The sequence below is a fragment of the Pipistrellus kuhlii genome, unplaced genomic scaffold (assembly GCF_014108245.1).
Source record: "Pipistrellus kuhlii isolate mPipKuh1 unplaced genomic scaffold, mPipKuh1.p scaffold_m20_p_63, whole genome shotgun sequence".
Lineage (NCBI taxonomy): Eukaryota > Metazoa > Chordata > Mammalia > Chiroptera > Vespertilionidae > Pipistrellus > Pipistrellus kuhlii.
The window spans coordinates 646,597-661,685 of NW_023425566.1; the positions used below are offsets into that span (position 1 = coordinate 646,597).

At 55.0% G+C, this 15,089-nt stretch overlaps 1 protein-coding gene and 1 long non-coding RNA gene across 4 annotated transcripts in view; one reads left to right on the forward strand and one right to left on the reverse strand.

Moving 5' to 3' along the window:
* APCDD1L (APC down-regulated 1 like) overlaps positions 1 to 5,633 on the reverse strand; it is a 46,819-nt gene extending 41,186 nt beyond the window's left edge. Inside the window, exon 1 of one of the 2 annotated variants that reach the window (XM_045575065.1) lies at positions 4,947 to 5,633. In XM_045575065.1, coding sequence (XP_045431021.1) covers positions 4,947 to 5,292 — 346 coding nt within the window. In that variant the 5' untranslated portion in view covers positions 5,293 to 5,633. The remainder of the gene's footprint in view (positions 1 to 4,946) is intronic. The other variant, XM_036420196.2, reaches the window with a different exon arrangement.
* Positions 5,634 to 12,989: 7,356 nt separating this feature from the next.
* Positions 12,990 to 15,089, forward strand: part of LOC118708757 — a 93,215-nt gene continuing 91,115 nt past the window's right edge. For both annotated transcript variants that reach the window (XR_004984714.2, XR_006740412.1), the window contains exons 1-2: positions 12,990 to 13,329; positions 13,584 to 13,719. This is a non-coding gene — a long non-coding RNA (uncharacterized LOC118708757). The remainder of the gene's footprint in view (positions 13,330 to 13,583; positions 13,720 to 15,089) is intronic.

Consider the following 15,089-nt stretch of genomic DNA (forward strand, 5'->3'; position numbering starts at 1 on the left):
TAGGACACAAACACATGGTGCCACCCCACCCACTAGTGGGGGCCCTTTGGCCACATCACCAGGCAAAGGCAGCGCACGCCCCCGGTCACTTTTGGAGCAGAAACGTGGGCTTCTGACGTCCTTACTTACTCTGCGCCCCGTCCTCCGCTGACCTTGTGAGCCGCCATTTCTAACCCTTCCTGCCGCCACACTCTGTGCTCCGTGGCCTGCCCTAAGAAGCAGTATATCTTGGTCCGAAGATCAGAACCTAGAGCAGCGTCCTGTCACCTTAATGATGACGCAGTGACGCCCACCAGGCACCAGTCTCACCTGCTCCGCAGCCACCCATGGGCAGACAGGACTGTGCAGAGGAGGAAACCGAAGCCCAGAGGGATTAAGTAATCAGGAAGCCAGTGGAGCAGCTGGAGTTAGGATGTGGGAAATTGAATTCCAGAGCCCAGCCCACGCAGCTGTCTTTGCAGATGGACAATTAAGATCCTTCGCTCCTGAGCCCCTCTCAGAATCACATTTAACTGAGGATTTAAGACTGTTCTTGTTAGCATGCCTGTGGTCTCCACACTGCGATCTTCCGCCCTAAGTCTCGTTATGTACACTGCCAGCCGCGTGCCTCAGCGCGTGCGCATCTTCTGCTGCCCACACTCGTCCTAAACCGGCCTCTTTCCAATGGGCAGCGGGGCAGGAGGTCCTTGCCTGAACCTCGAGCTAAACTTCCCAGTAAGGGCAGTTGAGGCGTGAAGCTCGGTGGCCCACAAACCTCAGTCCCTGGGCTGGCCAGGTGGCTGATCATAAGCACACGGTCTCGCCTGTCCTTTGTAACACAGAGGCGCCAATTGCATAGGGAGGCCATAGGCAGAGCCCGCTGAGCACAGAGCCTGGCGAGGTCTCTGTCCCATGCCGCACGTGCAGCGTTTACGGAAAGAGCACCTGGCCGTCTGTTATCCCTCAGGGAAAAATGGACATTTAGCTCACTGCCACTGTGCGGGGTTCACCGGAGTGGATGTGAAAGAGATGAGGAGCAGGGACGCTTCTCAGAAAGCTCGGGGGAACCAAGGGCGAGCTGGGAACAACTGCACCACAGACGGAGCCAGCTACTTTTCCGTACGTAAAGAGCACTAACAAATCAATAAGAAGAGATTCTTTAAGAAGTCCGATATAAAAGTGGGCAAAGGGTATGACCAATAGGAAAACAGATACAAGGGGCCCTAAAAGTAGAAATAGACGTTCCTCTTTGCTCATATGGAAAGGAAGGAAGTCTGAGCATCGCCATTGGCAGGGTTTGTGAAGAATGATGCTGACAGGTGGCGAGGTTGCAGGATGGTGGTGCGCCCATAGGCCGCCCGTGGGAGTGTTGACTGTGCACTCCATGTGGAATGGAGGCTCGAGAAAGACCTTGACACACATGTTGCTGCAGCAGTTCCACTGTTAGGAATTCACACCCATATTTGCAGGTGAAGGGGAGCCTGGAGGCAGGGAATGGTGTTCTAAGCAGAAGGAACAGCCTGTGGGTGCATGCATGTGCGTGTGTGTGTGTGTGTGTGTGTGTGTGTGTGTAGGTTGTGGTGGAAAGGAGGTGACTTGACTTGATGGACAGCCTGACACTTCCGTGTGGCTGCGTCACAGTGGCGGCAGCTGGGGGTGGCCATCTTCTCTTAGTAGTCTGTGGGGATGAGGGCCAAATGGGCCCGGAGCCCTGGGAGAGAAGGCAGGGCTAAGGGGAGAGGACAGCCTGGGGACGTGGCTGAGCTGAAGGAGGGTCTGGCTGGGACTGAGCCCCACACCCTGAGCCACTCAGAGGTGGACTTGCTTACATTCTATGCGCGGACAGCAGCATTGGGTTTAGGGAGCCACCACATACATGACCAACGCCCTGCAGGCTGACGCAGGGCCTCCTGTGCACCAGGCTGTCCACTGGCTTGGGGGAGGCACCTATCTTGGAAGTTTTGTCAGGGCTCCTTCTGGCTTTGGAGCTTTCATTAACATCGTTAACTTCCAGTGCATCCACAGATACTGCTTCTTGGGTTGCTTCTTACTGGCCCACCGCCCAGATGGTTTTGAAATCAAGGAAGCTGCTCAGTTTGCCTGGAGCTGGGTATTTTGAATCTGGAGATTATAGCTCCGGTCAGAACGATAAGCAAAACAGCTGGCCAGCATTGACCGCCGGGTGAGGCAGCAGGAGAAAGTTTCTGCTGATAACTTTCTTTATTTTAAATAATTAATCCGATTACTGGTCGCCATTCTCTGTTGATTTTCGGAGGAGTGTACTTAAGTTAATTTTCCTCCCAGTTTTTATTCTTGGATTCAAAGCGGAGCCCCACACTGACAACTAATTTATTATGGGCTAGCCTGTGATTTCGTTCCAGTTAATCTGTCTCTAAATGATAACTTGCCATCGCAAAGTACATGGTTGAAGATAAAAGCAGGGCTGAAATTAGACTAAAAGAAATGAGAAATAGAAAGGAGCAGTGGTTTCTCATTTCCCCCCCTCAAGCATAAATTGCCAAGTAAGGAGATTTTAAAAGCCAGAAATTGCTGTGGCGTGAACCCGAGCTGGGGGCCGGGGCACTGGCAGGGTCGCAGCTGGCATGGCAGGGCTTTGCTGCAGGGGGTCCCTCACCGCACTCACCCACCCACGGCCAGACATTCACAGAGGACATCCTCAGAGACGAGAAGGAGCGAGAACAAATGGGAAAAATCAGTGACCAAATTGGCAACTCGCTTGGGGTGCTGTTTTTCTTGGAACCCCCCTGTACCTTTGATTTCCTGATTGCTCAGAGCAAGAATAACAAACCCATCCGACCTGGTGATTTTGACAGATTCATCGGAAAAGCTACCAGTTGAGTCTGATGGAGCCATACACGTAGTTTTCAACCAGGAGTACACCCCCTCTCCCCCGGGGGACATGTGGCTGTGTCTGAAGACCCTTATGGTTGCCATAACTGGGAGCTGTTACATTGGCAGGTAGAGGAGAGGCCACGGATGTGGCTAAGCATCCTACAGCGCATGGGGCAGCCCGCGGAGAGAATGGTGTGGACCACAAGTCAATAGTATTGAGGTTGAGCAACGTTGGTGTGTGCTTCTGTATGCATGCGTGTGTGTGTGTGTGTGTGTGTGTGTGTGTGTGTGTGTTTACTCTTTGTGGATTCACTTGGTGGGGCCGTTGGTGTGTCGTCCACAACATTTCTGGAACCTGGGACATGAAGCAGGCACGCCTCTGCTCAGGTACCTAAATTATGTATGTATCTGAGGATTAACTGGAAGCGACGGGACCTTGGTGCCTGGTGATGAGCCAGGGGGAGAAGAACTTGTGAAGAAAGTGTTCAGTGGGAAACGGTGCTTGGCGCTCTAGTGGGGTCGGCGCCCTCCTCGTCTGTGTCTGAACGCAGGGCCATGGCGCCGGCTCCCATCGGGTGCTCCCTCCCGGCTCTGACTCCCATGGCAAAAGGTGGCCCAGGGCCCGAGCAGCAGGACTCCCTGAGAGCAGGCACCATGCTAACTTCCAGGGATTTTGTTGGCAAGGAAAGGCACTAGCCGTGTGCTGTGGCCACACCTGCACAACCTGGAGTCACCTGTCCGGCTGGGCTCTCAGGCTGTCCCTTTCCCGTGGGAGGGAGCAGGTAGGGAGGGATGGAAGGGAGCAGAGAGGGAGTCATGGGAGGGGGCAGGGAGGGACGAATGGGGAGCATAAAGATCATGGTTCCTCCCTCTCCTGGTTCAGCTGTGCGCCCAGCCGTCCCCGCCACCCTCCCCGCTTCCTCCCCAGCCAGAGAACAGGGCACCGTGCCCTCTGCACATTGCTGGGGACTCCTCCTGGCCACCTCTCACCTCCAGCCCGTGGTAAATGCACCCTTTGGGTGGATGTGTCTGTGACTCTCAAACTGCTCACCCACGCCTCCCTTGACTTCCTTCAGACCCTTTCATCTCCCCTCCATCTAGCGCTTAGGAGCTGGAGGTGGGGAAGAAGACCCATTGAGGGCTCCTGCAGGCAGGCCAGGCTTTGCCTGTGACTGTACAGGAGCAGAGTGCCTGCTCCCTGGTGCCAGGTGCATGCTCCGTGCTGTCCCCCCTCCTCTGTAGGCCTCACAATAGGCCTGGCCAGAGGGGAGGGCTTGGTGGCCCATTGGACAGATGGGAATGTTGGGCTAAGAGCTGATGGCCATGCAGAGGCCGCACAGGTGGGCGGAAGCTGATCTGGGCCTCAAAGCCCGGTGGTCTGACTCCAGGGCCAGAATGCTTCACCCTTCACAGTGTGAGGGTGCTTGGGGTCAGCCGGGGCTGGGCACACTGCCATGACTGTGGTGGTTCTTATCGTATTTCCAGTGATGGCACCCCATGGTCCGTTGGCATTTGTAGAGTTTTGCCCATTCCCCACCCTCTAAGAAGCACCAGTGCCCGAACGAACGAGCAACCGTTCCTCTACGGGGGTCCTGAGGTCCCTTGGCCACCGTCTCTCTCCCAACCCCCCACCAGCCTGGCCCAGGGTCCCTGCACCCTCCCCTGCCTCCTCCAGCTCTGCCTCAGGACACAGCCCCGAGCACCCACAGGTCCAGGTTCCGTGCGGAAGCCCAGCGCTGCGGCCCTGCTATCAACACCGGGTTTGTACCTGGCCGCCGTCTCAGGGGGCCTGGGATCCTCCTCATCCTCTTGGAGGTACCAGTCCCCCTGGACCCCACCCCAGGGCTCCTCCTAGTGCCTGGAAGTCAAGCCTGCAGGGGCTGGGAGGGCAGAAGAGTGCACACTTGGCCAGTGACACCCTCCCTCCCGCAGGGCCAGGAGGAGCCTGGAGCCAGCAGGTGCTGCAGGTGAGGCTGGGAAGGGCTGGGGGAGGCAGCATCAGCCTCCGGCGCAGACCCAGGCGGCAGTCCCCACGGATTCTGGGGAGTCAGACGGCGAGCTCCCTCCCTTCCTGCCTCAGACAGCAAGCCCGCCAGGAGGAGGGTGGCACCTACCTCCCAGAAGCATCAGGACCCAGGCGTAGGGGAGCATGGCTGCGGGCATCCCGTCGGGGCTGGCTGGACGGCCTGGGCACCTCCGCAGCGTGGCAGCGTGGGAGGGAGGCGGGCGCGGGGCTCCTGGGCCGGAGGGACGCTGGCGCCTGGCTGGGGTCCCGCGAAGAAGTTGCCCGGGCCCTGCGCCCCCCTTGGCGCTCACCCTCCGGGCTGCTGATGGTTGTAAGTGGAGCCGCGCACTCATAGGTCCAACTTGCCAGAAGAGGTGGAGACAGCCTCCGGCGTTGCGCGTTGCGCGCTCACCGGCGCGGTGCGCCCAGCCCGCTGGCACGGCTCCTCCTGCCATTCAGACCCCAGCTGACCCCATTCGGCTCGGCCCCTCACCTCCCCCAAAGTCTTCGCAGTGAGCAAGACCCCCCTCAATCCGGCGCACTCCCTCCGCAAAGTGCACCCAGGCAGGCTGGTCCCTGGAAGGACAGGGGCGGGGAAGCTCTCCTGAGCCCCGCTGGTCCTGACCCTTGAAGTTTCTGCTCAGATTCTCTTGGGAAAGTCACCGGACTTGGAGCTCAGCTAGGGGCACAGGGAAAGGGGCCAAACTGGCGCCCAGCAGCCAGCGCGCTCTGTCATTAGCCTGCGGGTTCCAGAGAGCATCCAAGCCAAAGTGAGTCGCGGACCAGGGCGGTTCCCCACCCTCCTGCCCCAACTCCTCCTCCTGCCACCACCTCCCAGTTCCCATCTGAGTCGTTTTAGGGTGACAGCCCAGAGGCAGCTGGATGGAGGAGGACAGACAGCATGGCCCAAACCAGTCACCTCTGCCCCCCACCCAGGTCCCGCAGCTCCCAGGCAGTTCCCAAGTGGCAGCAAGGCTGAAGGAAGGTCCGAAGGAGGACGCCATGAGTTACTGGGTTTACGAATGAAGATGAGAGAGAATCACTTGGACTGGAAAACATTTAGCCGGATTGTTTCTGTCTACATGGGCCATCTGGATAACTGAAGGGGAGCTGTGGTGGATGGGGCTGAGGCTGGAGACATGGAGATCTGGATGTCTGTTCTCATTGTGTTTCCATGAACTGGGAGAGGGAGAGGGAGAGGGAGAGAAAGAGGGAGAGAAAAAAAGGGGGGGGGGTGGAGAGACAGAAAGTAAGGAAGATGAGAAAGAAGAGAGAACAGGAAAGGGAAAGTCAGAGAGAGAATAAGAGGAGAGAGATGGAGACGCCCCTGGCTGAGGGCTTGGGGATGGGGGACGGGTCTGTGCCCTGGGTGCCCAGGCCAGCTGCCAGGCAGTCCTCTGACAGGTTATAGACCCACCTCCGGTGCTGTGGGCTGCTTGCCTCTGAGGGTTGGGAGACAGCACCCGACCTGGCCTCTGGTCCTTATGAGAAGCTTGGGGGATGCTCTCAGGGAACCAGGAGCCCCAGCCCTCGCCGCTGGGCTGCCCTGAGCCCTGCTCTCCGGGAGCAGAGGAGCAGAGTGGGAATGGGCCACAGCGTGATCTTCCACAGGTGGAAATGTGAGAGAAACGATCAATCTCCTTCCTGAAAATGACATTTCTTCCCTGGTCTCTGAGTTGCTGAGAACAGCGTGAGACAGGAGGGGCCTTGCTGGAGTAGCGGGGGCCAGCTCCCCCCCAGACGGTGGCTCTGTGCCCACGTTAAGCTCTCAGGAAAGGGGCAACCTTTCGGGCGAATGTAATTGCATAATCAGGACTATCCGTGGCAATTATGTGTCTTTAAATTTGCAAATAGTGCAGTTATGGATAATTTTAAAAATTGTATCCATGATTAAGGCGCACTCTCGGGATTCTGAATGAAGGGTGCTGCTGGGCTGGCGGGGGTGAGTGTTCACAGTGTGGCATGGGGAGTGGGTGCTACATTGGCAGCCCCGGTGAGGGCACAGTTTGGTACTTTCAGCCCTCAGTTACTGCTGTCCACAGTGAGAAGGTCCTTACAAGGTCTGACGAATTGCATTATTGACTTGTAAATAGGAGGAATTGCTGATAATTATGGAAGGATTGTTAGCCCCATTTTACAGAACCAGGAAACTGAGCTCAGAGACGTTGGGCCACTGGCCCAAGGCCACACAGCTGGAAGGTGGCAGACTCCCCAGGCCCCGCCTATGACCAAGATGCTCTGTGTCTCTATGGGGTGCCCTGTATCACTGAGCTGTAGTTCCATTCCGAATCTGAAGATGTTATTGAAAAACTAGAAGCCCAATGCATGAAGATTCATGCTAGAATGGGCTTTCCTTTCCCTGGCTGCCGGCACTGCCTTTCCACTCGGCCCAGCCCCTTTCTCCTTCAGCCCTGCCTTCCCACCCTGCCCAGAGGCCCTGAGAGACCTGGGGTGGGGCAGAACGCTTGCATCATGGCATAGCAACAACACAAGCATCCCCTCTCTCCTCCCCATCACTCAGCGCCTTTGTATGCAAATTAACTGCCATCTTTGTTGGGTTAATTTGCATCTTGCTCCTGATTGGTTGGTGGCATAGCGGAGGTATGGTCAATTTTACATGTTTGTCTATTATTAGGTAAGATCTCATTCTAGCCAGCTGATTCAGCTCAGTGGATTGAGCATTGTTACATGGACCAAGAGGTCTTGGGTTTGATTCCTAGTCAGGGCATATACCAGGGTTGTGGGCTCAATCCCCAATAGGGGGTATGCAGAAGGCAGCCAATTGATGTGTCTCTTTTATTGATGTTTCTGTCTCTCTCTTCAATTAAAAAAAAATTTTTAAAGGAAAAAAGGCCCATTCTATAATAACAGCTTTTCTCTCTTTTTAAAAAAATATATTTTATTGATTTTTTTACAGAGAAGAAGGGAGAGAGATAGAGAGCTAGAAATGTCGATGAGAGAGAAACATCGACCAGCTGCCTCCTGCACACCCCCTACCGGATATGTGCCCGCAACCAACGTACATGCCCTTGACCAGAATAGAACCTGGGACCTTTCAGTCCGAATACTGAAGCTCTACCGCTGAGCCAAACCGGTTTCGGCATAACAGCTTTTCTTCAAAGAGCTTTAGGAAGGACAGGGAAAAGTGCCTCCTAAGACTTAGCTAAACCTTGCAGTTGAGACTGACAGTTTCTGAAGAGGGGACCCCGCTGCACCCATCTCTGCACTCCTGCTGGCGCGCAGCAGCGCGGTGGGGGTGGGAGGCCACCCGGTGCAGCGCGTCCTTCGGGCGAGGGATGGCGGCACAGGGCAGGGGAGCCACCTGTTCCCAGGCAACCCAGATTTTACTCCCAACAGTTTGAAAAGCAAAGGAAATGAACAGTCATGTTTGAACAAGACTCTCGTCTAGTCCTAAGGAGAGCAAACAAAAGACAGAGAAGGAACCTAAGCTAAAACTTATTTATTGGCTTCAAACATATGTTTATTTTTAACTCAAAACCAAGACAGTTCTGTTCTGTTGTCCAGCCCTGGCATTTTGCTGGAGAAGTACGCTCAGTCCCAGCCCTTCCTGCCTTCAGCACGGTCATGGAGGACATTGGAAATGGTGGTAATTACAAGCTCATGTGGAGGAGAAGCAGATCCGTTCCTGACCTGCCGGCCATGACTCACGTCCATGGGCACTGTGGCATCTTGGCCTCCAGAGCTGGGCTTTTCTGGGCTGTTAACCGCAGGCACCCTCCCCCGTGGTCAGGGCTGCAGGGTAGAGGGCGGGCACGCAGGCTGGCTTCTCTGGGCCAGGCCCAGCCTGTGTGGAGGAGGTGGCCGGGAGCCAGATATGGGTGAGAAGGGAGGCCAGCCTTCCACCCTCTGAGTTTACCCGCCTCAAAGCCGGGGGTGGGTTTGTGGGCAATCGCTGCAGACGGAGCCTCCTCCTCCCTCCCCACCAAACGCCCACCTTGTTCCCGTCCCTGCTAAATGCACATGGGAAGACGGCTTGCCCCAGGAAATGTTGCTATAAAATGGTTGGTTTCCTCTGCTAGTTATCAGGGGTGTCTGATCAAAGAAATTGTGCCCAGGCCTGGTTATCTAATAACCAAATAAATGTCCAGGCTGGTTCCTGGGTGGGAAGGGTGGGCAGGACTCTCTGGATGAAGGTAGGGACAGGCCAGAGTGGCCTTGACCTCTCGGTGAAAATTGCTACCTGCAGAGCGCCATGCTGGCCAGGGCAAAGTCAGCCAGATCCTCTCTACCAACCCCACGTTACAGATAGAGAAACTGAGGCAGGGAAACCGTGCTCCTGCCTTCCAGAGAGCTTGTGGTCATGGGTAACTGACACTCATTTGTCCCCTGTGCTAAGTTCCACAGGCTCAGTCTTGCTCTAAGTGACACCACTGTACCCTGTGCCTAGCACATGTCTTGTGCGTAATGGGACTCACTATATAGTTGCTGAACGAATGAATGAATGAATGAATGAGCAAACAAGCTACACAGAATGAGCACTGGTTTCACGTCAGAAGACTTGCTCTCAAATCTAAGGCTACTCACAGGGCCAGGGCCAGGGTGAGGCGCCAGGGCTCAGCTGGAAGGGGCTGTCACTCGCAGGCTCACGCAGGCCCAGAGTGGGAGGGTGAACATGAGTGCCCCTCCTGTTTCTTTCTAGGTAAAATGGGGTGATGCCTCTGCATCTGCCATGTAGGATTAAGGCAGTGTCTGCAGAAGTGGGCACTGGGTGCAGGAATCAATGTTCTTAGGCCCTGAGACACCAGGCTGGTGTGAGATGGAGCCTGGGTGGGAACCTGGTCTGGGGCTTAAAAGTCTGGCTTCTCGGCCTGACTCTAAACTGCCTGGGTCCTGAATGGCTTCTTGTGCATCTGCCTCTGGGGGAGGCAGGTGTGAAAATACCATGGGCTGCCCAGAAACTGCCCCCCACTAATCCTCACACCTGTCCCAGTCTTCTTGCTCCACCAGACTGTGTTTGGGGCGGGCAGGGCATTCAAGGGCTTACCCGATCATTTGGCATATAGGCGGTCAGTTTTGAGTGGATGAGTTAGTAGGTGGATGGATGGTAGGAGGATGTTAGATGTATGGATGGATGTTGGGTAGATGAATGGGTTGGGCAGATGGATGGATGGATGGGTGGGTGGACAGGTAGATGAATGGATGAAGGGGTGATAGGAGGATGTACAGATGGATAGATGAGTGGATGGATGGATGGATGGATGGATGAGTGGGTAGGTGAATGGATAGCAGGAGGATGGACAGATGAATGGATAGATGTATGAATGGATGTATGGATGGGTGTATGGATATATAGATGTATGTGTGGACGGGTAGATGAATGGATGGATGGGTGATAGGATGTAAAGATAGATAGATGGGTGGATGGATGGATGGATGGATGGATGGATAGATGGAAGAGTGGGTAGGTAGATGGATAGCAGGAGGATGGACAGATGGATGGATAGATGTATGCATGGGTGAGTGTATGGATGGATGGAGGGGTAGATGGACATATAGATGTATGTGTGGACAGGTGGATGAGTGGACAGGTAGGTGTACAAGTGTAATGATTAACATTTCAGTTGTCACAGTTGTTGTTTTGGGTGGTGCCCAAGCTCAATGGCTTGTTGATTTTATTCTCATTTATTAGTTTATTAGTAAGATTTCATTAATGTATTAACTCACCCTAGATGACCAGTCCCCAGCTGTGGGAAAGCATCATTGTTTCTATACTCAAGGGCACCACACAGGTGGGCCAGGCGTTCCCCTGTGGACAGCCACGGAGCCAGCATGGTGGCTGGGTGCCTACGCTCATTGCCGAGTGATGAACAAACACCTGTTATGTGGCCACCAGGCTTGCTTGCCTAGGAGGTTTGGGGTTGGTTTTCTTTTAAAATCTCAGGACCCCCTGCCCAGCCTCTCTGACGAATGCCAGGGCTGGCCCTCTTGGGTTGTGTGACTTTGGGCCACCTCACAATCGCAGCCTTATTGCTCATCTGAGAAACCCAGGCTTCTCAGGTGGTTTGGGGTAGGATCCTAGGAGGTAAAGCTCTTAGTGTAGGGCCTGTGGAGGGATGTCCTTGTAAGACCGGCAGCCATTCCCATTTCTGATGAGTTCCCTGAACATAGATGTGTGGCTCCTGGGTGCCCCAGACCCTGAGCATCCCAGGATGTGTGGCATCCCAATGTGCACCCCCATCAACTGCCACTGGGGGTTCTGTGCTGGTTCCTGCTATGCACAGGTGAGGTTTGGTGCATCCTCCAAGGAGCAGGTGAGCTACATTCAAGGTGACAGACAGAAAGCTGGGCTCAGCCCTCAGGTGTTGGAGCTGGGAGGCCTCAGGATCTGTCGCTTTCAAATGCTCCCTTGGGGGTTGGCACACGACAGACACTGTGATTTTCAGTGTGTGTAGCTGAGGCCACACATCACACCTATGTGAGTGGATGCCTTTAGGAGGAAAAGAAGGGATGCGGGCCTGGGGGCTCTGGGGAAGGGATAACAGATAAAATACAACAAAGGCAGGTCCTATCCCGACGGAAGTTATTAGCACACACGACCTCAGTAATAGCATTGCAGCTTTCTGCATCTGAGGTCCAAAGAGTAAGATAAGCGAAAGGGAAGGAGCATCCCCAAGTCCCCCTTCCTGAATATGGGGAAACTGAGGCACAGCAAGAGGAGAGATTGCTAAGGTGGTGGTTGGGTGTCATGGGTTGGGAATTCCTGACTCCTCCTTGTCCTTCCCTCATACACAGGCCCCACCTTCTCCCATCTCAGCAGCAGCCACCTTTCCGAAGCCATCAGCCTCCCTGCCCATCCCCCACCTGGGTGGCAAGAAAAGGTAAACCTATTATTGTGATGAGTCCTCCATTTTGAGAGGCTTTTGTTGGAGGAGAAAAATGAAATAAGAAAAGCTGGGGGACCTGTGTGGCTTCAGTCTATTGCTTTTTTTTAAACCACGAAGGTTATTGTTACCCCTGTTATGAAAACCAGTGTATTTTCAAAAGCAGCAAGTTTGATTCCTCTCCCATGATACAATTCACTGTGCTCCTGATACGCTGTCTGGAAGGCAAAAAGGAGGAAGAGTGAAAATGAAAGTCACGCGTAGTCCCACCTGCGGGACAAGCCTGCTGACGCTGGGGGGGAGGCCCTTTCTCCACTTATTTGTTTCCAATCCACGGTCAGATGTAATAATGTCAGCGTCTGAAAACACTCCGAATTCCCCAATGCTGTCTTTTGGGTGAACTTCCCAGCCTTTAAGACTGCCGGGTGCAAGGACGGGGGAAGGAGGCAGGACAGAGGCGAAGTCATATTCTTCTTTTGGCCCAAATGTGCTGCACATTGAATTTGCCTCCTGTTTCATTCGGTTTGAGCCTTTTGCCAGCTGTTAGGCAGCTGTTGGTAAACTTCCCCCTGCTTCCGATTTCAGCCTGGAAGCAGCAAATCGATTTTAAGTGAAAATACCTTAAAGGTATTGTTGTTTGGAGGTTTAAAAATCCATACAAAGGTTCATGTCCCCCTCCCCCAATCAACTGCCCCTGGGGTGATGTGCCGGCTCCTTCTGTCCACAGGTGAGGTTGGTGCACAGTCCAAGGGGCAGGTGAGCTCCATTCAAGGTGAACAGAGGGGGGGTGGGGTGGGGTGGGGAGCTTATTGGTGCTCAGGGCACAGCCCACGCAGAAGACCTGGCTCATTTTTCCTCTCCTCCTCCTTTCCCCCATTTACAGTTAACATTCAGGGTTCAGTCTCCACCTCCCTCTTGAAATGGAATTTTTATCTCTCGATTCACGCTCCCAGATAAAATCCCTGTTTATCCAGTCGCATGAATAATTGATAAGCTCCTTCAGACTTGCCAGGAGCAACTTAGCAGTCTCGCCGTGCGCCTGGAACCCTGGCAATTTCCGCAGTGCCCACCAGAGACCTTTACACGGTTTCTGCACGGAGTCCACCAACTCTCCGTCTCCGGGCGGGGGTTATCTCTTCATCCAGATGCGGGGGACACAGATCAGGGGCACAGATGAGGGGCCCCATGTTCCAGGGTTGGGTAGAGGGGGAGGGGAGGGGCCCGTCTGTGTCCACTTGGATTTTCTGAAATGGTGTCTGTGACAGGTGTGGATTCTATTGGGAGCCTCCCGCCCGGGGTTGCAGAGTTCATGGCATTAATTAACTCTAATCTGTTCCCTGATAGTTTAAACCAGACCCAGGATGGGAAGCCTTTTTCTTTCCTACATATTTAATGGCCTTAATGAGATAACAATGAGAACCTGTGTTTGGGCTCTTTAATTCATTTGGCTCCCTGGTTGTGTTTATATGATAAAAGCGGTAGGGTGTTATTTATGTGCTTAGCTGGGGTTTATCCTTTTTAAACAGGTCTGGACAGCTAGCTGTTATACTTGGCTCATGTGAGCAAAAAAGGAAAAAAAAAAAAAAAAAAGGAAAAAAATAAGGAATTTATGGACTGTCCTGCAGAACGTCCCAGTTCTTCCAGGCCAAGGTGAGCCTGACCTGGGGGTGCTGAGGGCGAAGCCCCCTAAGACAGAGAAAGAGGGACCGCGCTGTGGCCTGCACGCGGGGTGGCGAGGCTGTGCCTGTGCTTTGTGGCTGAAGCCTGTGGGGAGGAGCGGGCTTTGCTGCGAGCCCCTCACATTCACCAGCCACAGACGTCCATTCAGGCCGCTCTGCCACGTGGGGGAGGGGAGGGAACATGAATTGGAAGCTGATTGTTTTTTTCTGCTGCTTCCCCCAAAGCTCCAGGCAACGAGAAACATGCCATCACAGTCAGCGAACGAGTGAAAGGAACGACAGCCAGATGGGCCTCCACAGGCCGAGCATCTGGGGGAGGACAGCCGCCCGTGGACAGAAAGGAGCCTGGGCACACCGGTGGGTGAGTGACCGCTCTTCCCGTGGCATTCTCGAGCCACGCTCGTCACGGCTCGGACGCTGGCGCCTGCTGGCTGCAGGGAGAGGGGAACAGAAAGGGACTCTGGGGTGACGTGGCCCAGACCTCTGCCTGGTCGAGGAGGGCAAGACGGGGGGTGTTTGTGTCTCCTGACTGGTCCCCTGCAGACCCGGAGCGCCCACTGCTCCCACGGTGGTGTGGGGTGGCCCTCCCCTGCACCCACCTAAACTGAGGTGACCAGATGTGCCGCTTTTGGCGGGATAGTCCCGGTTTTTAACAATTTGTCCCGTGTCACGCAGCTTTTTAAAAAAGTCCCGATTTTTAAAAGAGATTCTTTTAAAAATCGGGACTGTCCCGCCAAAAGCGGGACGTCTGGTCACCTTAACCTAAACCGACAGACTCCTGCCATGCCCAGGGCTGTGCGGTTCATTGGAAGGACAGTGTGGTGGGGCCGACGCTCGCTCCGTTCTCGACAAAAATGCCATGGGGGAGGGTGGGCGGGGAGGACAGGTGGACAACGCGCCCTGGACTCTCCTTGGAGTGGGCCCGGTGAGGGCTGCAGTGCCGTGGCCTCTGCTGGGAGGCCGAGTGCTAGCATGCCGGGCTGGCCCCAGGAGCGTGCCGATCCGACCACACTCATGTCTCCAGGATGTTGTGAGTGAACGGGGAGATGCGCGCAAAGCCACAGGCCGGGAACTTGGCGCAAAGTGAGCGTTGGGTTACGTTGGCTTTTGGTGACTGACCATGACGATGACGAGGAGGAGGAGGAGGCAGGATGTTAGGAATCAGGAGTCCTGGCGCCAGCCCAGCCAAACCACTGACCGCTGGTGTGGCCTCGGCAAGGCCCTGTCTCCCTCTGGACAGGCTGTTCATTATAAACCACCGTGTGCATGGGAGGGAGTGAGAAGAGCAGAGTGCGGCTCGTGATCATGAGAACTTGATGCCCTACCAACCTCCGGTCCCCTGGGGTGCAGGTTCCTCCTCTCTCTCCTAATTCCAGCATACCTGGTTCAGAGAACTGGCAGGAACAGGAGCACTCCGCTTTGATCATTCATTCAGCAGACACTGGTTGGGAGGGGTGGGGAGGAGCCCAGGTGGGAATGGAGCGGAGATTTGGCCTTTTCTCTGAGCATCACAGCCATTTGAAAGTCTGTTGTGGTCCTTCGAGTCTCTGAAGGTTTCTGGCTCCAAAGTCTGCAGAGAAAGTGCCCATTTCCCGCCAAGGAGCGGAGGTTAGCGCTCTGCCGGGCGGCGCTTTCTCAGCTGCGTGGGCAGCACAACGAAGAGGCGGCCGAGGCAGGGCTGCAGGGTCTGTGCTGCGGTGGCGACAGGGCGGCCGGGGAAGGCCCCTGTCC